The sequence below is a fragment of the Miniopterus schreibersii genome (genome assembly GCF_964146895.1).
Source record: "Miniopterus schreibersii genome assembly, chromosome: 19".
NCBI classification, from domain to species: domain Eukaryota; kingdom Metazoa; phylum Chordata; class Mammalia; order Chiroptera; family Miniopteridae; genus Miniopterus; species Miniopterus schreibersii.
The window spans coordinates 39,265,285-39,291,914 of record NC_138119.1 but is presented as its reverse complement, the minus strand read 5'-3'; the positions used below and the strand labels follow the sequence as shown (position 1 = coordinate 39,291,914).

The following is a 26,630-nucleotide window of genomic DNA, read 5'->3' as shown; positions in this document are numbered from 1 at the left end:
CTTCTGTCCTGAGCCACATAGTTCACATGCACTTACTGGCAAGTGCATACAACATGTTTTGAGGGCAGAGTCCATGGCTCTGAGTAATAATTAACTGCTCATGCATTGTCTTGGGTGCTGTATAGTAAATAGTGAAGAAACAGTCTCTGTCCAATGAGATTTTCAGGCCAATACAAAGACCACACACAGACGAACCTGAAAGGTGGTGTTTTGACTTAATACAAACGGAAACAAAGGAGGAAAAATCCTGCTGGTTTTGTCTTGGTGTTTAATTGCATGATAGTGTCACTTCCAGTGGATTTCTTCCTGCCCTCTGCAGGGTACAGTGGTGGAGGGTGTGCCGCCCAGGGAGGAGGAGAGAGTGGAGGCTCCGCAAGTGCCTGCCCTGCGCTGGGCTTCAACTGTAGCTGCTGTAGCTGTGTCTCCTTGGAAGTTTGCAGGTCTGAGCCTGTAAAATGGACATGGGTTGAGCCTGGTCTGTGCTTAGAAATATGTCTCTAAGAACTAAGTAGGAAGCCTGCGAAGAAAGAGCCTGGGAAGCAGACTTGAGAAGAAAGGTGATTTTGGGTTCCTCTCCAGCCCTGTGCAGGTGCAGGGAGAGGAAGTGAATTGTTGAGGCCACGCAGGGCTGGCCCTGGACACGGGATGTGCTGGCCTTCCCTCTCTGTGTATGGTCTTTCTGCTCTACCCCTGAGTGCTGGCTGCTCCTTACCTTCGCTTGTATCTGACCCAGAAACCTGTGTGGGGATCCGTACACAGCATGGTTACTGACAGAGCTGGCCGGAGCCTGTCCCTGCGTCGTCTACCAGGTCTCCTGGCCGCCCTGGGAGATGGACAACTGGATGAAATCAGGGGCTTTGAGTGGCTTTTGTGCTTTCTCTAAGCTGGAGCTATGGGGAGACTGGAACTCCTGGAGTTCCCTGGGTAACTCCTGCAGAACAGAGCAGGGTTGCCCTGGTGTGTGAGTCAATCCTCCCATGTTCTCCTTCCCCTGCAGTGAGTGCAGACAACCAGACCCCTGGAGAGCTGGCCCCCAGGTGCTGTGATGTGGAATACAATTGAATGGACTGCTCTTAACCTTTAAGGTTTTGTGGCTAAAACACGTAATTCTGTGTTTGAAGACAATTACAGTAGACTTGCCCAACTGCTTGATTTACCCACTGTGACTTCTGTGTGCAAATGCTGATTAAGTGGGAGGCAAATGACCCTCCAGTCCTGGAGCTGAGGGAGTAACTGGCAAAACTGGCTTAGGAGGCCCAGGTTGAGGTGGGAGCCTAGGGCAGGGAGTGGAAGCACTGGGGGCATCCCCATGTGAGATCTCAGGAAACCTGGGTCACTTCCTCGGCTTCAGTTCTACCATCCATGAACTAGGAAGAAAAGCCCCTGGCTTATGCAGTCCCCCTCCCAGTGCCTGATCCAGAAGTTAAGGTGCCTCTGGAGAAAGAGCCACAGGCTTGCAAACGGGGGAGCCTGCCCATGAGTGCCTGTGGGTGCATATAGCTGTTTGCTCATGGATCTTGTGGGTGGCTTTTCTAGATCCATCCCACCAGGCCCAGAACGCAGCTTTTAAAATCTCTCCCTGGACTTCATTCAAGACCTGTGTGATGGCACAGGAATAAACTGAATCAGCATGTCAGAGACAGAACCCATGTCCCCTGAAGGGCAGCACTGACTGACTGATTCACTGTGCCCTGGACCCTGCCTGGTCCTCACCTGTCAGTCAGGTATAAATCCTCGGGACTCGCTCGTCCTCTCTGCCATGCTGCAGGCTGCCCTGGCCTTGGTTTCTGATGAGCATCCTCTCCATCTGCCGGGCTCATTTTCTGGTGGCACCACATTTCCCAGAGGTGGAGAAGGAAAATCTGAGGCCCCTGTCCTCTGTGAGCATCAAACAGGTGCCTCCAACTCCCAGCTTTCGTTTGCTTTCCCACTGACTCTCGGGCCTGGAGCCCTTTGGGACGCGTGTGGTGAGGGGTGAGGTGGCCAACACCCTACTCAGATTCGCTTTGAAGAAGTGGGTACTGGAGTAGGCTTACGGGTCATCTTTCCCCTTTGGAATCTCATTTATGGTCTTAAAACTCCACGGGTCCTTCGTGTTTGCAACTTTGGCACAAGATGGTGCTTAATTAACTTAGGAATGGTTTCCAGAAGTATTTGCTGTGCCCCTCCAGGGTAGACACCAGTGTGGGGCCCAAGTGTCCCAGGGATTCAGTTTTGCCTGTGAGCTTGTACCTGGGTTGACCAAAGGGGTAAGCTTTACGTTGGCAGTAGTGCTGGACTGAAGAGTGGTGAGCATGCGTGCGAGCGTGTGTGCGAACATGTGAGGTGGTGAGCACAGAGCACAGGGTCCTGTTCCAGACGCTGGAAATGAGGGAGAGCTCAGTCCTGGTGTGGTGACCGCTCGGTGGTGTGAGGACCTGGGCAGGCAATTTCTCCTCCTGGACCTGGGTCTCACCTGTGAAGGAGGAGGGTGAGCGAAATGGTCTTTACCATCTTTTCCACCTCCGAATATTCTGAGACTTGAAACTGTCACCTGGAGCCCACTTCTCTTACCCTCCCGAGCAGGGCGTGGTGAATGTGGGGTTCCCAGTACTCCGCGCAGACAGGGTCAGCTTCCCGAAGGGCTGTTGTGGAGCCGAGCAGGAGTTACTTGTGCCCTGAGAGCGGCACCACATGACCGGAAGGCAGATTCTGTCTCAACAGAAGAATTTTCTAGCTCCCTGAGTTGTTGGAATGGGGAGTGAGCCTGAGAGGGAGGGAGCTTTCCTTGCTGGGTTTTCTAGCCTGGCCCACCCTGGTTCGGCCGAAATTGTGTGAATTTTAAAAATTATACACTTTGTTAATTTTCCTAGTATCTTGATCCCTGACAAGGGGAGTGGAAGAGGGACAGGCAGAGCTGCTTCCTGGAGACAAGTCTGTGGTAGGGATGGCGACCTGACAGGGACAGAACATCACCAGTCATGTTTCTTCAGACCCACTTCTGAGTGGGGGCAGCCTGCAGCAGAGGGGCTCGGAGATGCTTGTGTCGCTCTCTGAGCTGTGCGGGCGGTGGGGAGGCCCAGGGATGGCCCCAGGCGGCACCCACGGAGAGCCGTCGGCCTGACAGCAGCAGCGCCAGCCACGTCCCGCACCTGTCTGTCTCCTCACCGCACTGTGCTGGCCCGGCAGTCACAGCGCGGTGGAGACTGAGAACCAGACAATTCTCTTTCTCTGGAAATTACTTCCTCCCAGCCTGCGGCTGGCCAGGGCTGAGCTCCCTGAGGCCAGCGTCTTTCTGTGATGTCCTTGCCTTCCACAAGGACATTTTTGTAGGGCTCCATGGAGTCCCCGTTCCACTCTGTCATTGATTGGATGTATTTATGGTAATCTGCTCGGGCACCCTGCCCGGCATCGTCCCCACACTTCCTGCCGTAAGCGGAGGTCAGTTTATCTGGAGGGTAGGAAGAGGGTGATGTCCCCAAATTGTCCCATGACACTGGCCTTCCTCTTCCCACTGAGCGCCTTTATTTCTTCATCTCTGCTGTTGTGGACAACATGGCACAGTGGGTGACCAGCTGCTGGCCCTGAGCCGCTGGGTCCCTCCTGCAGGCTGTCTCTGAGCCTGAAGGCTGCGGATGTCCCCATTTGAAGGAAGCTGTCAGTGGGCTGCACTGGCCTTCCCTTGCTCACTGCTGTGTTCTTACTGCTGTCACCCTTTTCTTATCCCACCCAGATGAGGTGAGGAACCCTGATGGGCCCCTGGTTCTGGAGGTGAGGGTGAGTGGTGTTTGAGGTTGGAGATGCCCACAGGCTACGTGGATCTCTACTGTTTTCATCAGCTTGGCTGTCTTACAGAATCCTACAGACCGGGTGACATAAGCCATGACATTTATTTCTCACAGTCCTGGAGGCTGCAAGTCTAGGACCAGGCCTGGCAGGGCTGACGTGTGGCACAGCCACTCTGAAGATGCCACCTTCTCTGTGTCACGTGACCTTTCCCCATGCACTCTTTTCCTCCTCTTATAAGGCCATCAGTCTTATCAGGTTAGGACCCACTCTATGGCCTCATTTAATCCTAAGTACCTCCTAAATGCCCCATCTCCAAGTGCAATCACTTTGAGAGGTAGGTCCTCAGTATATGAATTTGAGGGGACTTGATTCAATCCATACACTTAATTATTGGTGATTGTTTTTGTTAAGTCCTCAACCAAGGAGATGATATATATATATATATACACACACACATATATATATATATATATATTTTTTTTTTTTTTAATTTTTAAATTTTATTTTTGTTTAAATATTACAGATGTCCCTTTTTCTCCCCAATGACCCGTTCCACCCCGTCCCTTCCCCCTCCCCAGTCCCTCTCCCCACCATTGTCCATGTCTTTGGGTTGTGCATATGTGCATATAAATTCTTCGGTTACTCTCTCCCCCTCCACCCACCCGCCCTCCTCCATCCCTCCTACATTCGTCAGTCTCATCTATGCTTCCATGTCATTGAATCTATTCTGTTCATCAGTTTATTAAGTTCTTTAGATTCCAGGTATAAGCGAGATCATGGGATGTTTGTCTTTCTCTGCCTGGCTTATTTCACTCAGCATATTCTCCAGGTCCATCCATACTGTCCCAAAGGGTACAAGATTCTTCTTTACAGCTGCGTAGTATTCCATGGTGTAAATGTCCCACAGCTTTTTGTCCACTCATCTACTGATGGGCACTTGGGCTGTTTCCAGATCTTAGCTGTTGTAAACTGTGCTGCTGTGAACATAAGGTAATTAGTGTTTCAGGTTCTTAGGATATATTCCTAGAAGTGGGATCACTGGGTCAAAAGGCAGGTACATTTTTAATTTTTTGAGGAACCTCCATACTGTTTTCCATAGTGGCTGCACCAGTCTGCATTCCCACCAGCAGTGTACTAGGGCTCCCCTTTCCCCACACCCTGGCCAGCACATGTCGTTTGTTGATTTGTTGATGGATCCATTCTCATTGTGGTTTTAATTTGCATCTTTCTGATGATTAGCGACGTCGAGCATTTTCTCATGTGTCTCTTGGCCATCCGTATGTCCTCTTTGGAGAAGTGTCTGTTCAGGTCCTTCACCCATTTCTTAATTGGGTTGTTTGTCTTCCTCTTGCTGAGTAGTCTGAGTTCTTTGTACACTTTGGAAATTAGCCCCTTATCAGATGCATCCTTGGCAAATATGTTTTCCCAGACTGTGGGGTTCCTTTGTATTTTGAGGCTGTTTTCTTTTGCTGTGCAGAAGCTTTTTAGTTTGATGCAGTCCCATTTGTTTATTTTTTCCTTTGTTTCTCTTGCCCTAGGAGATGTATCAGTGAAAAGTCCACTACATGGGATGTCTGTGACTTTACTGCCTATGTTTTCTTCCAGGATTTTTATGTTTCGTGACTTACATTTAAGTCTTTTATCCATTTTGAGTTTATTTTTGTGTATGGTGAAAGTTGGTGGTCTAGTTTCATTTTTTTGCATGTATCTGTCCAGTTTTCCCAGCACCAGTTATTGAAGAGACTGTCTTTACTCCATTGGATGCTCTTGCCTCCTTTGTCAAACATTAACTGACCATAATGGCGTGGGTCTATTTCTGGGGTCTCTGTTCTGTTCCATTGATCTGTATGTCTGTTGTTGTACCAATACCAGACTGTTTTGATTACAGTGGCTTTGAATACAGTTTGATACCCAGGAAAGTGATCCCTCCCACTCTGTTCTTTTTTCTCAAGATGGCTTCAGCTATTCAGGGTCTTTTTTTTGGTTCCATAAAAATTTTCGAAATGTTTGTTCTAGATCTGTGAGATATGGTGTTGGTATTTTAATAGGAATTGCACTGAATTTATAAATTGCTTTGGGTAGTATGGACATTTTAATGACTGACATTAATTCTTCCAATCCATGAGCGTGGTATATTCTTCCACTTTTTAAAATCTTCCTCTATTTCTTTTTTCAGTGTCACGTAGTTTTCCGAGCACAGGTCTTTTACATCGACCAAGGGTATTTTTTCCATTGCCTTTCAGAGTGGAAGTGAGAGAGAGAGAGAGAGAGACATCGATGTGAGAGAGACACATTGATTGGTTGCCTCCTGCACGTGCCCCACTGGGGCTTGAGCCTGCAACTGAGCCCTTGACCGGAAATTGAATCCAGGACCCTTTGGTCCATGAGCTGATGCTCTAAGCACTGAGCCAAACTGGCCAGGGCTTATTGGTGATTCTTCTGCAACCTGGGGAGACAAGACATCACTTGCCTTCCAGGTGTAAGTGGTGCAGCAAGGCCTTGGGCTCTTCTTCTTCCTGCTAGACACTTGCTTTTCTTCTTTCTTTGCATCTTTCTCATGACTGAGACCCCAGGGGAGCCACTCTCTCTCTTCTCCATGCCATTCTCTCACCCACAGACAGCTGACTGTTTCCTGGTTCAAGGACAGACAATGTCTGGGTTTCTAGATACCGTGCCATCAGTTAAGAGTGCTGCACCCAATTCAGACCAGGGCTAAAGGTGGCCTCTGTTTAGGTTGAGCACTGTGCCCTCCTCTGCCTATAGATCATTTTGTAGAAATAAAAAAAGACTGCTCAAGTTTTGATGGCTGTTACCTTCAGACAACTTAGTGCAGAACCAGGAGCATAGCCTGTTTATGGTTCCAGGTTGTTGTTGCAGCTGGTGGACTCCCTGGGAGACTGTGGTGGAGGTGCTTCGCCCATCTTGTTGAGTAGCCCTCCCTGGCTTTGCTCCCTTGGGGGTTCTCCGTTTCACACTTGAAGGGACAGGAGAAGGGGGAGATAGCTCATCGTGCGGCCATCTCCATGGACTGCGGAGGCGTCTGTGATGCATAGCTGGTGGTCTGAGCAGGTCTTCTGTAGACCCCACTCCTGTCCCACAGCCTTTCCTTTGGAACCAGCATGCTGGGTCCCCCCACTCTTCATGCAAGGGATGCTGTGCTGGGTACTGGGATTTATTTTTTTTTTAATTTTTAATTTATTTTTAAATATATCTTTATTGATTTCAGAGAGAGGAAAGGAGAGGGAGAGAGAGAGATAGAAGCATCAATGATGAGAGAGTCATTGATCGGCTGCAGCCCGCAACCTGGGCATGTGCCCTGACCAGGAATCGAACTTCGATCGCCTGGATCCTAGGTCGATGCTCAACCGCTGAGCCACGCCCGGCTGGGCTGGGTACTGGGATTTAATGGATGGTGTGATGAGCACCTGAAATCAACTTTCAGCAAATTTCCAGTATTCCATCCGGTACTAACTATAGTCATCCTGCTGTACATGAGATCGCTAGACAGCCATCTGCATAGCGCTGCGTAACTCCAACTTTGTGTACTTCGCTCACTGTCTCTTTACTCTGTCCCTCCCTGCCCTGGTAACCACACTGCTCTCTGCTTCTATACATGAGACTTTTTAGGTTCCCCACACAGGTGTGGTCATGCTCGGTTTTTTGCTTTCTGTGTCCGGCTGTTTCACCCAGCACAATGTCCTCCAGGTTCATCAATGTTGCTGCAAATGGCAGGATCTCCTTCTGTAAAGCTAGTGATATTCCACTGTGTGATATATATGCGCCCACACACATATATAATATATACACATGCTGTGGTTTCTTTATCTGTTCATTTCGTCAACAGACATGTAGGTTGTTTCCATATATTGTCTAGTGTGAGCAATGCTGCAGTGAATGTGGGAGCCCAGATATCTCTTCAAGGTGCTCATTTCATTTCCTCTGGATAAATACCCATAAGAGAGATTTATGAATCGATCATTTGATAGTTTTATTTTTACTTCTTTGAAGAACCTTCTTAGTGTTTTCCATAATAGCTGAATCAGTTTACATTCCCAGCAACATTGTACAAGGGCTCCCTTTCTCCACAGCCTTGCCAACACTTAACTTTTTTTTATTTTTTATAATAGCCATCCTGCCAGGTGTTAGGTGATTATCCCATTGTGGTTTTGGTTTGCATTTCCCTGATGACTAGTGTTGCTGAGCACCTTTCCATGTGCCTGTTGGCCATTCGTATGTCTTGTTTGGAGAAACATCTATTCAGGCTCTTCACCCGTTTTTTCATTGGGTGAGATGCTTTTTGCTATTGAGTTGTAGGAGTTTCTTAAATAGCCCCTTAGCAGATACATTGTTTGCAAATACCTTCTCCTAATTCATAGGTTGCTGTTTCATTTTTGTTGGCTTCCTTTGCTGTGCAGAAGCTTTTTAGTTTGATGTGGTCCCACTGGTTTATTTTTCGCTTTTGTTGCCTAATCTTTTAATGTCATCTAAAAAATCACCAAGGCCAATATCAAGGATTTTCCCCTTAATGTTTTCTTCTAGGAATTGTGTGGTTTTAGGTCGTTAAGCCTTTAATGTATTTTTAGTTGGTTTTAAGTATGGGGTGAGAGAAGGATCCACTTTCATTCTCTGCATGTGGCTTCCAGTTTTCCTAACACCATTTACTGAATAGACTGTCCTTTTTCCAGTGTATATTCTTGCCATTGTTGTTGAACGTAGTTGATTGTATGTGCTTGGGTTTATTTCTGAGCTCTTCATTCTGTTCCTTTCGTTTCAGTTTGTCTATGTCTGTTTTTATGCCATTACCATACTCTTTTGATTACTGTAACTTTGTAGTATAGTTTGAGATCAGGACGTATGATGCTTCCAGCTTTGTTTTCTTTCTCAAGATTGCTTTGACTATTTGGGGTCATTTGTGGCTCCAAATGAATTTTAGAATTGTTTTTGTTTGTTTTTAAAAATTTCTGTTAATGTCTTGTATCTGAACTCTCCAAGGAGCATTCCTGCAGCCCAGGGATGGTGTTGACAAGCTCAGCTGTGTGTGGCAATGGCAGTGACTAGATGAGCTTGGAAACTGCCTCCTGAAAGTCTGTTTCACGACTACTTTGAGTTCAAGTGACATTTCTGAGTCTCCTGAGTAGTGCTCGTGGAGCAGGGCACTGTGTCCAGGTAGAGCAGGTATTGAGGATACCCAAGAAGGATCAGGGAAGGCTAGCTGCCTACCTCCCCAGGCTTGAGGCATCTAGGTACAGGTAGAGAAGCTGGACTTACCTGTTTCCTTAGGAAGGACATGAATGTATGATCACGGCTCCTTTTGTTTTGTTCCAGGGATATTTAAATACCTGGCGCCACTCTTCCTGGCACACAGCACTGGCTGTAATAAGGAACTGCATTTCCTGTCCAAGAGCCAGTCCTTCTCTGATAATCAGCTCCTTTGTCCTGCCCTTTAATCTCCTGGCAGTTATACCAGGAGCTGCCTGCCTAGGAATTTCTGCACTAAAGGAGGAGACTCCCACTGGTCCTGTGCAGGAGTTTTTGCAGACAGGTTGCTATGGCTAGAGTTGCCAAATCCAGGAAGCTAACTCCTCCCCCTCACCTGGGGCATGTGCTCTGGGGAGAGAGGGATGTACCCAGTCCCCTTCCCAGCTCTGATTCCTGTCCTAATGGTTGATTTTGGTTGACATTCAACTGCCCAATCTGCAGTCACACCTGACTAATTGGATTGTTTTTAAATTCTCCTCTTATGAATTATGAGCTTTCTTGACTTTGGTTAGGCTGCCTGGAGTCAGTCCCAACCGGGCAGGTGTGGTGCCAACTTCCCTGGCATGTGGCTGTGCCAGTGTATTTTGCTATTGACCCCAGAGCTCCCTGGAAGTGCCAGATCCAGAGCCCAGGAGAGGCACTGCCGCTCCCTCTGAAAGGCTGCTTTGTGCTGAGGGAGCCGTGGCAGGGAGGCCGGTAGCCAGGCCACTCGCTTCTGTAGTCACTCCCCTCGTCTCTCCTCGTCCGTCTTTTCTCAGCGCCTTTAATGAATCTGTTTCAGACTTGAAGTCCAGCACTGTGCCAGACACTGGGAAGGGACCTGGGAGTTGGAGGTTGTGGTCCTGCCCCACAGGACCCAAGGCTCTCAGTGGACACAGACATGGGCACCTGACACCATTGGAGAAAGTGCAGCTGTGCTTCTGGGAGGTGCCAGGTGCGCAGCTCCGTCTCCGTCTCGTGCTGCCACATGGACCAGGGCCCCCCCTCCGTGCCTTCCAGACATGCTTTGATTTCAGCCCCTTTAGTGTGGCTTCGTCAGTTCATTTGTTCAATAAGCAGCAGCTTAATGCCTCGTCTTCCCCAGGCAGTGTGCTGGGTGCAGGAGACAGGAGGCAGACAGGAGGCCTGGCCCTCACCCACTCCGTCTTGTGGGAGAGGACAGGTGATGATGGCCTGGTGAATGCTGTGCTTGGTGGGGATAAGGTAACTCACCCTGGGAGGCAGAGCTCCTAGCTTCCAGGTTCATCTGTTCAGAAATGACACTCCGGTTTCTCTTGTCCTCCGCACTCACGTGTCCAATGGCTCCTTCCCACCAGCCGGCGCCACTCTAGCTTTTGAAACACCCTTTTCTTCATTAGTCACCATGTACACCTCTGCCTTTCTTCTTATATATTTGCTGTTTTTGTTGTGTTTCTGAAGCACCCATGGAGCCCCAGAGCTCTAATTTTTCCCTAACTTTCCATCAGAAGTCATCCCCCCCCTCCCCCCAAGGGGACGCTGGCACCACGCACTGTCTGCCTGCGCTCCGGCTTGTTCGTTAGTCATAGCTCCTCGCTCCCTCGCCTGCCGTCGCTGCCTGGAGTTACCCACTCACCATGGTTATCTCTGAATTCCTAAAAGTGTTTGAAAAATGTCACTATCTCCCTCCAGTGCATACAAGTGAGGGGCTGGGCCCTGCTTTCCTCTCCAGGCTTCTCCAGGTACCTGGAGCCCTGCTGGGAGGTGCCCAGCAGATGCTGGCCTCAGGGGCGCTAGCCTCCAGCAGACCTTTGAGTCCCTCACGCAGGGGGTCTTCTGGCAGGACAGCCCCGGTCCTCTGCTGGTGCCTGATATGCCTGACTCCTCAGCCTTAAGCAGGGACATTTGCAATAATTAAAAGATAAAATGATTCTAAGATTATAAAATAGTGTCCTCATAGAAAATTTGGGAAACAGGAAAAATAACTCGTGACCTCACTTAGCATCCTTGTTTGGTTAGTGTGGGGCGTTCTCGCCAAGTCCCTCTCTCATGTGTTCTTTACATGGTTGTCTCTTGTTCTGCGGCCCTCCGGTCTGTGTTGGCATTGGTGTGTCCACCCCTCTGTGGGGCTGCAGGTGGAGGCTGCAGCAGCCCCCAGAGCTCCTCCTTCTCCCATCCTCAGTCAGAACCCATCCACTTGCGTGCACCCTGTCCCTTTGCACCCCGGTGCTCGGCCCTCTGCTCTCCCAGGTTTCTTTCTTTCTTTTTTTTTTTTTTTAAATATATCTTTATTGATTTCAGAGAGAGGAAAGGGGAGAGAGAGAGATAGAAACATCAATGATGAGAGAGTCATTGATCGAGCCCGCAACCCGGGCATGTGCCCTGACCGGGAATCGAACCCCGATCGCCTGGATCCTAGGTCCACGCTCAACCGCTGAGCCAGGCCCGGCCGGGCTCTCCCAGGTTTCTTTCTCACTGTTGCCCACTATGAGCGACTGTGTCCCATGTCCGCTCTCCTCCTACTGGTGACCTCACTGGGCTAGTGTGTGGTGTGTGGCACCAGCAGCATGAACGAACCTCCTTCCCACAGTTGGGAATACGTAATTGCCCTGGCCAGAGCCAAGGGCACAACCTTCGTCCTAACCCTGTGCCTGTACTATAACCTGCCTGCGCACCTTCCTCTCCGTCCTTCCTGCTCTCTGTGTGTCTCTGATGTGGTCAGCGTCTGCCTGGTTTACGGCTGACTGCAGATGGCTTCATACTGGGTGCTGAGTTGTGACAGCCTCCTTCCGGCCCATAGGCACAGAGGTCATGTGATAGTAACGCCACCATGGGCAGGGCATCGGGAACTTTATGAAACCTCATTTATTTCTCATAAGTAACCATGAGGGAGGCAGTATTGTACCTCTTGTTAAAAAGAATCCTAGAAATTCTAGAACTAAAATTTCCCTGGGAGCTAGCAGCCTCTTAACTGAAGATAGGAGTTGGTGTGAGTTAGGAGTCTGGGGCCATGACCCTGACCGATGCGACAGAGCTCGGGACAGCCCCAGTACTATCCTTCGTGTGTGCTGTCTGTGGCCGGAGGAAGCAGAGGGCAGGTCTGAGGACAGGAACCAGGCTGTGCAGATACAAGACCTGGAGTTGCTGGTCGAGGGCAGAACTTTGGTGCCCGAGACCCTGGGTCATGTGCAGGGAGGGAGCAGACACCCTGAGCGAGGAAGGACCGTGACAGAAAGTCCTTTTGTTTTTTATGTATCTCCCTGTGGCAGGGTAGGGTACCCAGAGAGTCTAGCTGCTGTTATTGTTTTAAATTTTATATTGTTTTCTTTTATAAGATAGTGATTCGTATACCACCCTTTATTTTATTTGCTAGGCTGTTAGGTGCTTGACGCCAGAGTTTGTGTCACTTGTTCATTTCTTTATTTGCTTGTGACTGCCCCTCCGTGCACTCCCCCACCCGCACCCAGCGCATCGCCTTCACAGAGCAGGAGCTGAGTACATATTTGTTGAAGGAACAGAAGGCGTGGCTCCTGGCTGACTTGACTGACTTGTTAATTCGAGTGTGCCCTGGCTAATGACCCCAGCGCCATGTGTTGCACGGAAAGCGTGCATTTCTGCTCTGGGGACAGAGGACAGGGAAGAGGGGAGATGGCACCTGAGAGGGAGAGGGCACCGAAGGAAGGGACTCCTGACTCCTTCAGCAACATGGTTTCTCTCATTTCTAACTGGGCCCAGTTGGTCCAGCCAGGACATGGAAACCACACCAGTAATGAGAACAAGGAAAATTTATGTAACAGATTATTAGTGACTGAATGGAAATGAACTCCTCAGAGGGTGAGAGAATTGTAACGAACACAAGAGTAGCCTGTCTCTAGGGCTGAGGGACAGTGTCTAGGGAAAGAGGGTCCCCAAAGTTGAGGTGTGGCCCTCCAAGAGGGTGTGTTTCCGGGGCCCAGGGGATAGTAGAGAAGTACTGGGGCTCCAACAGGACTGGGGGGAGGGGGTGCCAGCATACCAGTGGCAGGAATTGCCTGCTGTGCCCAAGAAGCCAGAACCAAAGCACCTGACCAGGAACAGAAACCTGCCTCAGAGCCGTCGTAGCTCCCTCTGCTGGTAGCACCTAATGAGCCAGTGGCAGAGCACCTTGGATTCGCAGTAGCTCAGTCCACCGAGTGTAATGCAAGTCACACGGGTACTTTTAAGTTTCCTAGGAGCCACCTTGAAAAGTAAAAGGAACCGTTACATTCATTTTAATCATTTTGTTTAACCCAGTATATCCAAAATATGTTAAAGTGTAATCATTGTTCAATTGAGATTTTAAAAATGTTTTGTATCAAGTCTTTAAACTCTGACGTGTTTCACACGTATAGCACACCTCAGTTTACAGGGCCGACCGCGCGGGCGCCTGGCCACGTGCGCCTGGGGCCTGCGCCGGCTCCTGCCCGTCCCAGGCCTGGCCCGTGGCCACAGCGCCATCCCGGTTGGAGGGTGAGCTGGAGGCAGTCACCCACCTGTGCCTGGCGCACAGCTGTAACAACCATGACCACCAAATAGGATGTTACACGTCATTAAAAGTGATGTTCGACACAGTTACAGGAGTCTTGGGAGAAGTCTTAGGTCAAATGCATCTGGATTTGTGTACAAATAGACCATCAGTAACCACAACAAACGTACTAAAAATGAAGAGAGGAAATGCACCAAAATATTCACAGTGGCTACCATCCTGTGTTCCCTCAGAGGGTCCTTGACACGGGGAAGAGATGCTGTACAGAGAGGGACACTTTTCCCATTAAACATTTAAAACCTTTTTTAACTTGTCAGCTGTCGTGACTTTAGACCCTGGGGACTCGATGCTGAGAGCCTCCTCCATGGCAAGATTTGCTCTGCTAACCTGAATCTGAACTTCACCTCCGTCGTCTCCCCATGAGAGAACATTTTTTTTTCTGTGCAGGATTCGTTGCAAATGTAGCGACCAGCATGGCCCCTACTGGGCGTTGGTGAGGAGGGTCCCTGGTGCTGCTGCTGGCTCCTGGGCCTGGGCTGGGTCTCCTCCAGCCCCTCCCTGCCCCCTCCCACTCTCCACCATTCCCTCCTCCTCCCTGCTGCCCTGTCCCTGGCCTCTGCACCTTTGGGAGCTTTGTCAAGGCTGAACTGTCAGAGGAGTCCCTGGTTTATGCTTCAGGCTCCCGGGGCACGCAGGGGCCAGCAGCAGAAACGTGCCCCAGGGGGATCAAAGCTCTGGTGGCTGGACAGACCAGTCACTGCTCTGCTTGGCTAAAGTGATGAAAGGAAAAGAGACCATTGCTGGAAGGTGGTGGCAGTAAACTCCTGGCCCTCCATCTCCGGGTCACCGGGATGGGTGTGCAAGGAGAGTTCCTTGTCTCACCCTCGCTGACACGAGCATGTCCCCTGTGCTTCCACACTCACACGTGGTCAGTCAGGTGAATGAATGATAGAAGTGTGGGCTATGGGAGCTGGAAGGTTACAGGGAGGTCAGTTGGTGCATTCCACTCCTCTGTTTAAATGCAGGGGAGGAGAGACTTGGGGGCAGGAGTGGGGGCAGGGGAAGTCAGTGGGATGTTTTGTCTTTATGGGAAGCTATAGATGTCCTTGTCTAAAGGATTTGTGTCCAGAATATATAAAGGACCCAAAATTCAATAATAAGAAAACAAATAACAATTTAAGAGCTGGGCAAAATGGTTGAACAGACACTTTACCAAAGAAGGCATGCAGATGGCAGACAGGCACATGAAAGGATGCTTAGTAACATCAGTCATCAGGAAAATGCAATTAAAGCACAATGAGATGCCACTATGTAACCATAAGAAAGGCTAAAATGGAAAAGAATGGCCATGCCAAGTAGGGGCAAGGATATGGGGCTCGGTTCTCTCACTTTGGAAAAGTTTGACAGCTTATTAAAATGCTAAACATAACTCCTACCATAGGATCCAACCGTTCCATTTCCAGGTGTTTTTACCTAAGAGAAACGAGATGATGCATCCACACAGAGAGGCCTGTGCACAGACGTCACAGCAGCTCTCACTTGTAACAGCCCTGCCTGGAAACGGCCCAGATGTCCATTAGTGATTGATTTTTAGACATTGCTTTGTGAATGAGACACTTTCCAATCCTGCTTGCTAATGGGCTGGGTGGAGAGATGGGTCAGTGGAGAGCCTCTGTTTAGGCCCAAATATCAACTAACTACCTTTTGAGTGTGTCAGAGTCACAGGAGTGAGTGAGGGAGCGAGCAGTGACCCTTTTCTCTAAGTCCCAGGAGGGCTATTTCAATGATGATAGTGATGCTGGATTCTTTAAACCAGAATCCCAACACCAGTTCCATTAAAGCATTTTATTTATACCAACATTAAAACATTTGGGGGTAACGGTGTCACTGGTCACTGTGACCTCTCTTAAAGATGACAAAGAGCCAAGAGTGGGAGCCAAGGAGAGAAATGGCTTCGAGGGTACAGTGTTCCATTGCTGCCCCAGAAATAGCCAGGGTTTTGTGATATGTGTGGGTAGGTCGAGACTCACTTTGGAATTCATTTTTAATTTATAATCTCCTTTGAGCTACTGATAGATGTTAGGCCTTGGGATCTACATGGGAAAGAAGACATGGTCCAGTCCTGTATTTTAAGGTCTCACTGTCACGACATATAAATGTGCAAGGGCCGCGAGGAGAGTGCGTGGCATGGTAGAGACAGACACTGCTGCTGTGGCAGAGCGCAGGGCAGGTCCCATGAAGAGCAAGGCAACAGTCGGTTGGGAGGTGCTCCAGCCTTCTCTCTGGATGTCTTAGCCTGGGGCTGGGGTTATGGCATACACGCCCAAAGTTACCAGGAGGAGATACTGTCTCGCTGTGAAGGAGATCGTAGTCTAGGAGACGAAGTTAGCGGGCATGGGGTTAAGGTGCCACATACTGAGAGAGAAGAGGCTCCAGAGAAATCGTTCTGGCGGGGTCTCTCCCACTTGGTGCTTTACCTGGGCAACTCATTGACTGGGTGTCTGGTCCCTGTCTTCTTGACTCTGAAGTGAGAAGCCAGGGGCCAGTCTGTGGAGGTGCTGTGAGCGCGTTGAGGCGTGGCCTGCGTGGAGTAACTGTGGCCAGCCCCTTCTTGCTGGAGAGACCTGCCTCATGAAGCAGAGAAACAGCTGTGAGAAGGGGCACTGTTGCCAGGTTGGGCACGCTGTGGGGTCAGGGATTTCCGAGGTTCTGGAAGTCATCTTGTGGGAATAGTGTTTAAAGCTAAAGCAAATGTGAGTCTTTCCTTCTGGGACCCTATTTGATGGCGTGGTCTTGGCTTGGTGCTAAGTTTCTATGCTTGTGAAAGGGGCCCCCACACAGGAGCGGGGACACCTTGCATGAGTGGTCTAGTCCCTCGCCTTCTGGGTCAGCAGCACCTCTATCTGAAACAGGAAAGGCCTTGGGTGTCCTTGCCTCTCGCAGTCCCTCCTGTCTGATGCTTTCAGACCGATGCTCCTGACCTCGGGTCCCAGTGCTGCGTAGCACTGTTCTTTGCAAGAAAAGCACAAACGAGGAACTGGTGAACAACGGCCCTGTATTTTCTTTTCTCCCGTCTGTCTGTCAGTGCCCAGATGCCTCCTTTGTCTGACTGTGGGAGCCCAGGCCTGGGCCCCCTTCCTGGTGCGGTTGTGGAAGACTAGGTCCTGTGGGCAGCTCTGCAGGTGCACATTTTGTGAGATGGACGTCAGACTTTTTCTTTCTAAAGAGCGTGAATGACATAAGACTTTCTAGACTGGGGTTGCAGCAGCAGGTAGTTTCTCCTCTCGTATTTCTAGGCTCTGGATCTTTCCTGACTCCCATCGTCTACCTTAAACAGACGTTCCAGGTTTGACAACGTAGCTGCCAGGTTTGCTCCTTGCTTTCCCCAAACAGTGTGCCCTTTCCCTTGACTATCTGGAGAACTTCCCCAGCGACTTTGGCATCGCATGTCATTGAAACGTAACTCCTAGGACTGCTTTGGGGAGGACAAGTCCAATTTTCTCCTTTTGCCTGCACATGGCCTCAGGCCTAGGTGAGAAAATAACCAGAGGTCATGGGACGTCGTCCAGCTTGCCACCCAGAATTTTCATGCCATAGTAATTGGCTGGGTTCTAGCTATTTTCCAAACAGAAAGTTGGATGACAAAAGGCTTCATAGCAGTTCTGCCTGGGTAATCGCAGGTGAGGCCCTCTGCTAACATGGGTGTGGCATTTCAGGTGACCAACACCATGCGCTTGACACGGGGGAAGAATTCCTCGGTGAGACTTACACCATGTGAGGTAGACTAGCAGTTACTGTCCCCGTGGGATAGAAGAAGTCCCTGAGCTCAAGCCAGTAGAGCGCCCGGTCACGCACATGCTGAGTCATGAGGCAGCCTTCACATCTGACCGCCAGACTGTGTGTTTCTGTGTGATTGTTAGTCATGAACTTTTCTATTGACCTCCAAGCTGCTCTCACCAGAGTTAAGAAATGAGCACTGTGGATGGTGGGTATTATGAGGTAGCAGCAGAAAGTCACAGGGGCTCCTCATGTGGCCCTTACCAAAGAAGAGTTCTCAGCAGGGAAGAGGGAGGACAGGCAAGCTTGTGGTGGTTCCTGTGGTCCTGGAGCTTCACAGTCGCCTGAACCACGCTGGGACCCACACACCAAGTACTTCTCTGGAGAGCCTGGGACAAGCAGATAGGGGAAGTCTTTCTTTGTGCCACTCGACTCACCCCAATTCCTCCAGCACAAACAGCAGACAGTCAACACTCACACCCCTGGTTCCCTGGCTGTGGAGGTCAGAGGTCTCCTTATATACACCACACTAGCCTTTAGGGCACTTGCCTCAATGCATTCTTTCTGTCCTGACTTGAGTCCAACTCTTCTAGTTTCCGTCTCCATCAACCCACCCACCACCTCTCCTGCCTTTCATCAAGGGGTGATGGACAATGGATGGTAGCAACAGTTTCTATGGTAACGGACTCTGAGTGGTCTCCTTGGAGAGCCACATAAAGGCCCTCCATCTCCAGACCAGCTCTGTGCAGCTGGAAGGCCTTTGTTCCCTTGAATGCATCAGCATGGGGCAGGCTCTCCGTGCTTGGCCTCGGCAGTTTCCTTTGGCTCCTGGGGCCATGGCACTTTGGGTAGAGAGTTGGATTCCCCCAAATGTGGGAGTTGGTGAAAGCTGGGGTGGTTTTCTGAGCCCAGCCTGTGGCCAGATGCATTGTCTTGGTCGAGCAGCAGATACCCAGCAGATTCAGCCAAGGGGCCTCTTGCTTTTCACAGTGCCCAGCCAGTCCCACCCAGCTCCCGCAGAGACCAGTAGTGGGGCAGGGTGCAGCACACGGTGAGCTGGATGCTCTGCTCTGTCTGAGGAGAAGCCCATGACGGGACACCATGGGACAGCTGTCCCAGCTGTGCCTCTGGGTGTCCTGCAGATGCTCTGGCCTTGTTCCTTCAATGAGGGCAGGACAGCCCCCAGCAGCCGAGGGGAGGAACCCTCCACCTACCCCAGGAGCAGGCACAGCATGCCCATGCAGCTCCATATTCATAGACTGTCTTCACGCTCAGGAGCTCAGTCACTTACTCTTTCTCATTTTTCTAAAAGCAGCTTCTGATGAAATATTTGCATCCTTGTCTCTAAGTTTTTAAAGTCAGGACCTCATGGAGCTGGGATTTCTGGTGACCAGGAGCAGTTTAGCAGGTGCCGCTGGTTGGGAAGGTTGGGAATAACACGAGTCGTCCTGGTATGAATGGGTGAGCAGGGGCCCTCCACGTGGTAACAGCCCTGACACGCAGCATGCCGACCCTGTGAGTGTTGGCATTTCTCGCCTGGAAACAATCTGAATGTTCTCACTGATGGTCCAGAATCTTGGTAAGACTTCAGGCACTGCTTCCCAAGAATGCAGACAGCCCTCCCGGCTTCTCGCTCAGTGTCTTCCTTTGGACCCTGGAAGAGGAAGTATGTGGTCTGTTAGTGGGATTCACGGATGAAGATTGAAGCTGATGGCTGTCGGGCCCCAGCAGAGGCCGAAGGTTTTGAAGTGGGCTCCAGGGAAGTGAGTTTAGAGGAGCAGGGTGTGGGCCTGGTGGATGACAGAGTGCCAGAAATTGGACTTGGGGGTAGAGCTGGCGCCACCCCCCCTTGCTCACCAGGAAGGGGCAAGCATGCTGGTCATTTGCAGGCAGGAATATGAGGCCCAGAGTGTGTCCATGAATGTTTCCTGCAGAGGCCGATCCACAAGGAGAGGGCATGAGGGGCTGCTTCAGTCCTTTATGAAGCACCATGGCTCATTGTGCACGTAGGTCATGACTAGAGGCCCTGTGAAGAGGGACATTTCACCAGCAGTCTGCAGTGTGGTGAGGGTCTCCTCCTCCTGCAGTGGAGAAACAGGCTGGGCTAGTCCCGGGCTCTTGTAGCCGGTAGACCCCACCTGGGTTTGGATCCAGATCTTTCTTGCTTCCTCTCCAGAGAGGCGCTGTGTGGTCCATTTCAGTTGGGATGTTCTCCAGTGCTGTCAAAGTGCTCTTCCTCTAAAGCCTGTCAGAAGCGGTCAGCTCTGGGACAGACTGATGCTCTCATCAGATACACACTCACTCTCCTGTGGGCCCGTGGGAGCTGAAGGTGTATTCACTTCTGTGGGGCTGGCCTAAAGTAGCAGGGAGGGCTTGAGATGACCTTGAGGAACGTTTTGAGGCGGCTCCGTTTGTATTGTAGACTGGCCACTGTTTTCCTCTCGGGGAGCTTTTCATCACAGTGGCTCTTTCTCGGAAAGCTGGGATCTGGCTCTTTCCTGTTCTCGACTATTGCAGTAGCCCTGGTCTCACTGAAGTCAGCACCCCAGACCCTCCCCAAACACTGGTCTCCTCTCTTGGCCTCTACTGGTTCATGCAGGAGGTGGGGTAGGGGTCCCAGGATTGGGATTTCAGGTGGGGGTCATTAGCTGGTGAAGACTTATTTTTCAGGATAGGTCATTCATTGCTCTGGGCTACCCACCTTCTTGGATCTCCTCTTCTGTGACCTCTGCTGCTATGTGGCAGGTGCTGCTCTGGGCAGGAGTCCCTTCCCTGGTGAAAGCTGGGATCAGTGGCCTCAGGCAGTGAGCAAGGTCACATGGCCCTTGAGGAGGATGACCTTCATGGAGCCACATAGCTCATTGTGCACGCAGGTCAGGACTAGAGACCCCGTGAGCCAGGACATTTTACTGCAGCGTCAAGGTTGCCACCTCACAAACAGATACAAACTCTGCCACGCTTCCTTCCTGGGGGCCACTGGGCCACATCTGGGCGAGAGCAGGGTGCAGGAGCATTGAGTGGAACGAGGCAGAGGTGAACTGGGACAGCGGCATGCGCTGGGGCCGGGCTGGGCATCGGCGACGGCTGCTCTGCTGTCCTCTGAGGAGCTGGGAGCATGTGGCAGCTTTTCCTCACCTGGCTTCTGGCTGAACTTAGTCTTCTCATGGGTTGTGCTCTCCAAATGGTCTTTGTTACACTCCTGGGAGCCTTGGCTTGGTGGTCTTTGTTCGCACTCCTGGGAGCCTTGGCTTGGTGGTGGTTGGCCAGATGACCAGGCTGCGGTGGAGGTGGGCTTACTGAGTCCTCTCTGACGGGCACGTGAAGCGACCATCTCTCGGCACGCGGCTCAGCCCACGCTGCCACGTGCCCTCAACTCCTGTGCTGCCGTCCTCTCTCCCACGTGTACGCTCGTGTGGCTTTTATGTGGAGCGACAGTCTCTCGTCTCTGAAGAACAGAGCAGGTGAGGATGCAAAAGCCATTTCTCCTGGGGTCTTGGGTCCCTCGTGCTTTTTGCCCGAGGCCAGGACTTGACTGTTTCACCTGTTGCCTCGCGCCAGGCCCAGCTGCTTGTGACTGCTGCGGCGGGAGGCCGTCTCTCCATGCTGCTTCCCCAGTTAATTCTCTTCTTGCTCCAGAGCGTGTGAAGGTGAAACTGGCTCCTGTTCAGGTTTCCCAGCGACCGACTGGTCAGGAATCTTGGGTATTAGGGGTGAAAGGGGCCCCCACTGGGGGTAGGGGAGCATCCTAGGTGATAAAAACTCAGCTCATTACACAGCCCTCACATTCAGGCCTTGAGCCCATGAACAGTTTCGTACAGCCTCCAGATGGAGGATAGTTTAGAAAGGCCACTGTGGCGGGAACTTGCCCAAAGCCAGGGAGTGGACACGTGGTGGAGAGTGGGGCCTTGGCTTCTCTGTGTGACTTTTCTCATAAGAACCGCCAGAGGTGGCTCATGAGCAGGAAGCAGTCCAGGTTCCAGTCTGGTGCAGGTGTGACAGGTGATGTGGGGAGAGGCAGCCACCCACTCACTGCCTGTGTGGGTCCCAGAGCTAGATGGCCACCTTACTGCTGTGGTCTCCATAGCTGTTGCCCACGGCTGCAGGCCTGGGCAGAACATTCATCTCTTCACATTTTCTCTCCTGGTCATACCTGTTTCTCTTTTTTATCTGAATTTCAGAGGACAGGTCTCCATTCTGTACCAGATTTATTGCCTTATCTTGGCTGCTTCAAAAGCTGGTCATGCACTGTCTCTGGCTACAGCCACTCCCTACAGCCATTTCCTGCAGAGGACGCAGGCTGTTTATGTTCCTGAGCTCTAAAGACAGGAGCCTGGGGGCCACTGCACCCATGCTGGCCACCTGACCTCCCAATTTTCTGCTCCCCTTTCCTGGTCTCCCTGGCAACCTCTCGTCCCCTGTCCCCTTTATCACACAGTGTTTGTGACACTGAACCAGGTTTGTCGCACACCTGCCTTCCTCACTTGTCTGTGGGCCCTGTGAAGGCATGTTCTATGGTAAACAACTCTCCCCTACGCCGCTCTCATACCAGAACTGTGGCGGGATGTGGGTGCTCCTGGTAGGTGTGAAGAGTTGATTTCAGCACAGCCTAGACAGCCAGGAGGCCTCAGTGATGCTGGTGTGTGATCTTCCCCCTGGGTCCACCTCTGCTTCCCTCAAAGCTCCTTCCCTACCTTGGTTTGTTTCCTACCTCAGTGTCCACCTGTCTCATATCCATGGCTCAGCTCTCAGCTCAAGGTGTGTGCCCAAAGGCCAGGCCCGCAAGGTCTTCAGTGGAGATGGCACCTGATGGTGCAGCACTATGTGGTTCTGATGGGTGCTGGCACTCACTCTGCCATCTGTATTTCTTCACGATGCTTCCTGCATATGAGTTCTCTCAGGAGGTGCCCACACACAAGTCAGCCAGCACACTGAGGTCAGGTGCATGTAGAAGCCACTGGGTTTCACACAGGCCAGTGACAAAGGAATAGTCCCGGGTTGGCGGGTGGGGGATGTTTGGTGGCTTCCGTGGGGACCTTCCCTCAGCCTTTGAGCTCTGTGGTGTAGGTAGTTGCTGTTGCTCGGGGCAGGGTGGGAAGAGAGAGCCTGTGGGCTCTGCGGGTCTCACCATCTGGGACAGGACTCCCGGGTTCGTACCCACGTGGGCCTGGAACACACCTCCTGCACTCTCCTCTTTTTTGAGTTGGATTCCTTTTGGTTCCTTTTGGTTGACTGATTTGAGCAACGCTTTCAGTCTTTGAAAAGACTGTCCCACATCCAGAAAGGCATTCTTGGATGTTTCTGGAGAGTAAATCAGACAATGAATATAAACACTTGAAAGAGTGTGCAGGTCTCTCGTAAGCACAGTGGCCATTTTCGGCAAGACCGAGTCGTCTCTCAGGGTTAAACAGACAGAGGTGGCCCCCGAGTCATCTCTCAGGGTTCAAGTCTTCTCTCAGACAGAGGCAGCCCCAGTGTCCGAGTCCCTTCTGCAGGAGTTTTCATTTCCATGATTGCTTTTGAAAGTTTTGTCGAGATTTTATGTAATCGTTTGACTGCCATTCTTTGTGTCCAATTTCATAAAGACGGTCCCATCGTTCAGTACCCACAGCACTGTGGCTTGTTTTTACATTTTCTTGTGGAATTTGACTGCATCTGAGATTATTTTTCTTCTTAGTTGAACTGCCAAAAAAATCATTAAAATTTGCCTGCCATTATGTTGTTTACAGCATATAAATACACGAAGTCAAAAAGCCTTTGAGGAGTTTTAAATGTTTTAAAAGGTGTAAAACATTGATATGCATATGTAATGGGGTTGCAGGTCTTACTAGCGTTCTGGGGTTAGATCTGGCTCCCACAGAGCAGAGGGGGTTGTGTTTCAGAAAGAAATGCCTCACTTGTGTTTCCTAGTTGCTTCTATTCCCGTTTAGTTGTAATTTTTAAAATCTGCACTTGTACTTGTGTCTTTCTGTGAAGAAGCTAAGGCCCCTGAGACAGCTGGCGAGCTGCGGCGGGTGTTCCAGCCGCCCTGTGCCCGGGGGCAGTCTCCTCCAGTAACCTTGTAGCTTCCCTTTTCGAAAGTGTGGCGCTGATGTTTCTACGGAAACAGTGATTTCACGGGTGTGAATGGGCTCTGGCTTTAGCTGTGCAGTTGCTACTGGACTGTGTTGTCAGCACTGGCCAGGACTGAACCATTAGGACTGGGGGGTCCCCTGAGTTGGGGACAAGGAGCACTGGGGAGTTAGGAGATAGGCTGTGCCCAGCACTGTCCTCACTGTGTTGCCAGCTGAGTGTGCTCCTGGCTCCTGCTGAGTCTGAGGCCCCTCCCCTCATGGCCCCTTGGCCAGGGCTCTGCTCCAGACCAGGCACCTGGCCTGGGCTTTCTGGTCAGTGGTCAGTGTTCCAGGGCTTGTCTCGTTCTGTCCCTAAAGGCTTCATTTGTCCTTGCTGTGGGGCTTGGGCTCGCGGAGCAGACATATGGGGTCATTGGACTACGCTGGGGAAAGAGCCGGACCTGTTGGTACACACCTTCTGGCACAGGCTTTGGGGGGGACGCCTGAGCCGCAGATAGGGCCCCAGCCATCCTGTTTGTCCTTTAGACCTGGCCCACCCAAGCAGACAGGTTCCTTTCCTGCGGTGCAGGGTTTCCTCCCGAGTTCGACTGCCTCCTTGGAGCAGAAAGTCTGGGGAGAGGAAGGGCTGGTCCCCGCAAACCCCGTCCCCGCTCTCCTGGTCCCTCCAGTCTCCCATTCCCACACCCATTTCCTGTCCCCCCACCCCATGGGCACAAGGGCATGGTTTCCTAGTGAAGTATAATTGCTATATAAACAAACAGTTTATGAATAACACCCAAGCATTTCAGACACCGATTTCCTTTCATTTCCGTAGTTCGCAGCAGAACCACAATTTGAGCATGTATTCTGTAGAGAGGGTGGGGGATGTCTGCCTCCAGGCAGGTGGGGTAGATGCTGAGTCCCCTGAGACCCATCTCGGCAGCACTCGGTAGTCCTGGCGGTCGGTTGGCGCCTCTCGTGGCCCCTTCACTTGGAAGCTGGCAGAGCCCGCCAGCTGTGGTGAGGAGGACACCTGCACTGTTTCTGCCCTGGAGACTCCAGTGCCATCCTCCTGTCACACGTCTCCATGTGACCCCTGCCCTCCCACAGATCCCACGTGAGCCCCTGGGAGTACGTGCACAGTGGTCGCATTAGGGCTGTTTCCAGTTCTGGAGAGAAAGTTTAGTTGCATTTTGACTGTTAAGATGAGGGTATTAAGTGTATGACTAAGGTTTTCAAAACTTGAGCTATAGAAATAATTAAGGTTTTAGACATACAGGTGAGGAGCTGGCTGGGTGCTTCTAATTAGCTTCTGGTGGGGGATCTTGATTTACCAAGGGTCCCAGAGACAATGGAACTTGTAGGGAGGTGGCCAAACCAGCAAGAGAAAGCTGCTCACTACAGGATTCTTCTGGAATCGAGACAGGTAAGGGCCTGGTTTGCGGACACCCGCTCCCTAAGCCCGGGGCTGGAAGGGCCGCGTAGTGCCTGCAGTCGTTCACTTCCTGTCTGCTGCTTTACTTGGTTGCTAGGGAAAGGGGAGAAAGATGTGGGAGGAGCCGATGGAACAGCTGACGACTGGCCATTCAGCGGAGATCGGTGGATGCAGTAGACTGGAGACAGGGTGGGAAGCTCTAGGCTGAGTTCTTAAAACCACCGTACTAAGAGTCATGGCCCAGGCCCGGCTCTGTATTTCTGATGAGATTTTCTAAGTAGGTTATGTTTTCATCTCAGTCGGTGGATTAGGTCCATTCCTGTCACCACACTAATGAGAAATAATTAGGTCTTAGAGGCACAGACAGCATGCCGGAGGCCCCTTGCCAACAAGGGTGCTAGCTGGTGGGAGAGAGTCTGAGTATAAATGGTCTGGAGAGGAGAGTCTCTGGGCTGCAGTGCAGGTCTCAGCTCTGCGCCTCGTTTTATTATTTTTAATCTGTGGCCCAGATGTTTGATTAGGGAGTTTGGCAGATGAGTTTGTTAGGTGGTGACACCAAGACGGGGACCAGGTGAAAATGGGTGAGTGCTCGGAAGGAGGTGCAGTGAGCAGATGTAGAATATGCCACCGCCGTGAACGTCTGCATGAGCCTGAGGGGTGGGCCAGCACGGCGCACATCTGCAGTGGGGCCAGTGGGCTGGGGCGACACAGGCCACTGTCACCAGTCAGATGTCTGACTACTCTCCAGCCCCCAGGCCTGCCGGCTGACAGGGCTGTGCTAGACTTGGAGATCTACCTGCAGACCAAGGATTTGGGACTTGAACTGTAGAGAAAAGCAGAATTCACGGTGACCTTTAGTATGTCAAACCCCCACAGGAAGATGGTGCTCACTCCTCCTAACCTTCACTGAGGCTGAGTCGTGCGCCAGAGGCCTCTGGGCCGCACAGGAAGCCTGGCGGACAGTGGGAGTCTAAAGGCAGGAAGAGTCAGGAAGGGAACGCGCTGCGTTCCTGAGGAGTTTCCACATGGGCTCTGCTTTCACGTCCTTAGGACGATTAGGTCCATCCGTGGTCCCGCTGAGAGCTGAGTTATGAAACCGATGACCGTTCAGGGTCCCTGCGCCAACCTGTAGTGCCCAGCCCTGCCCTGTGACACTGCCGGTCTCCACAGCGTCCCGGGAGCCGTCTGCGGCCCTTCTGTCTGGTAGGAACAGCAGGGCCATCAGGTGCTCCGACTGACCGCGTCTCTGTTCCCCTCTCCCTGCAGTATGAGTTCAAAGCCAAGAACATCAAGAAGAAGAAAGTGAGCATTATGGTTTCTGTGGACGGCGTGAAGGTGATTCTGAAGAAGAGGAGAAAGGTAGGAGGCTGGGCTGGAGCCTGCGGGGGCGGGTGGGGCCCCTTCCCCAGGAGCCGGAGCCCTCCCCCTCCCTGCTCTGACCAGCATCCCTGTGGACAGGCTGCCGCTGGAGCCGTCAGGCAGGGCCGTGGCCCGGCCGGCTGCTGGCTTGGTCAGTCCTGGGGACTGGGGTCATCATCCTCGCACCCCCCACAACACCCACACTGTGATACCTTCGCCTTTGTGTCTCGATCTTGTCAAGTTTCAGTGATGACAGGTACCGGGGCTTAGCGAGAGAGTGGACGAGGGGAGGCTCCCTCGGCACCGGCCCCTCTGTTGGAGGTGGCAGCTGGTCCCCACGTCCTCACGTCCCTGTGTCCTCTTGTCACTTTGGCTGCTGCTTCAGCCCCCATTGAACTAGCCCCTCGAGACCCACTGTGCTCAGCGTGTGGGGGCCGGGCTGGGCGTAGCCAGGAGGCGTTGCCCGAGAACGTGTGCTCTGACTCTGGCTGTTTCCATGAAGGCCTCAGCCCTGGAAAGG

The 26,630-nt window shown here is 51.5% G+C and overlaps 1 protein-coding gene across 2 annotated transcripts in view; it reads left to right on the top strand.

Moving 5' to 3' along the window:
- Positions 1–26,630, top strand: part of LOC308548997 (carboxyl-terminal PDZ ligand of neuronal nitric oxide synthase protein-like) — a 122,195-nt gene that overhangs the window by 48,813 nt on the left and 46,752 nt on the right. For both annotated transcript variants that reach the window (XM_081121227.1, XM_081121226.1), the window contains exon 3: positions 26,018–26,110. In XM_081121227.1, coding sequence (XP_080977353.1) covers positions 26,018–26,110 — 93 coding nt within the window. The remainder of the gene's footprint in view (positions 1–26,017; positions 26,111–26,630) is intronic.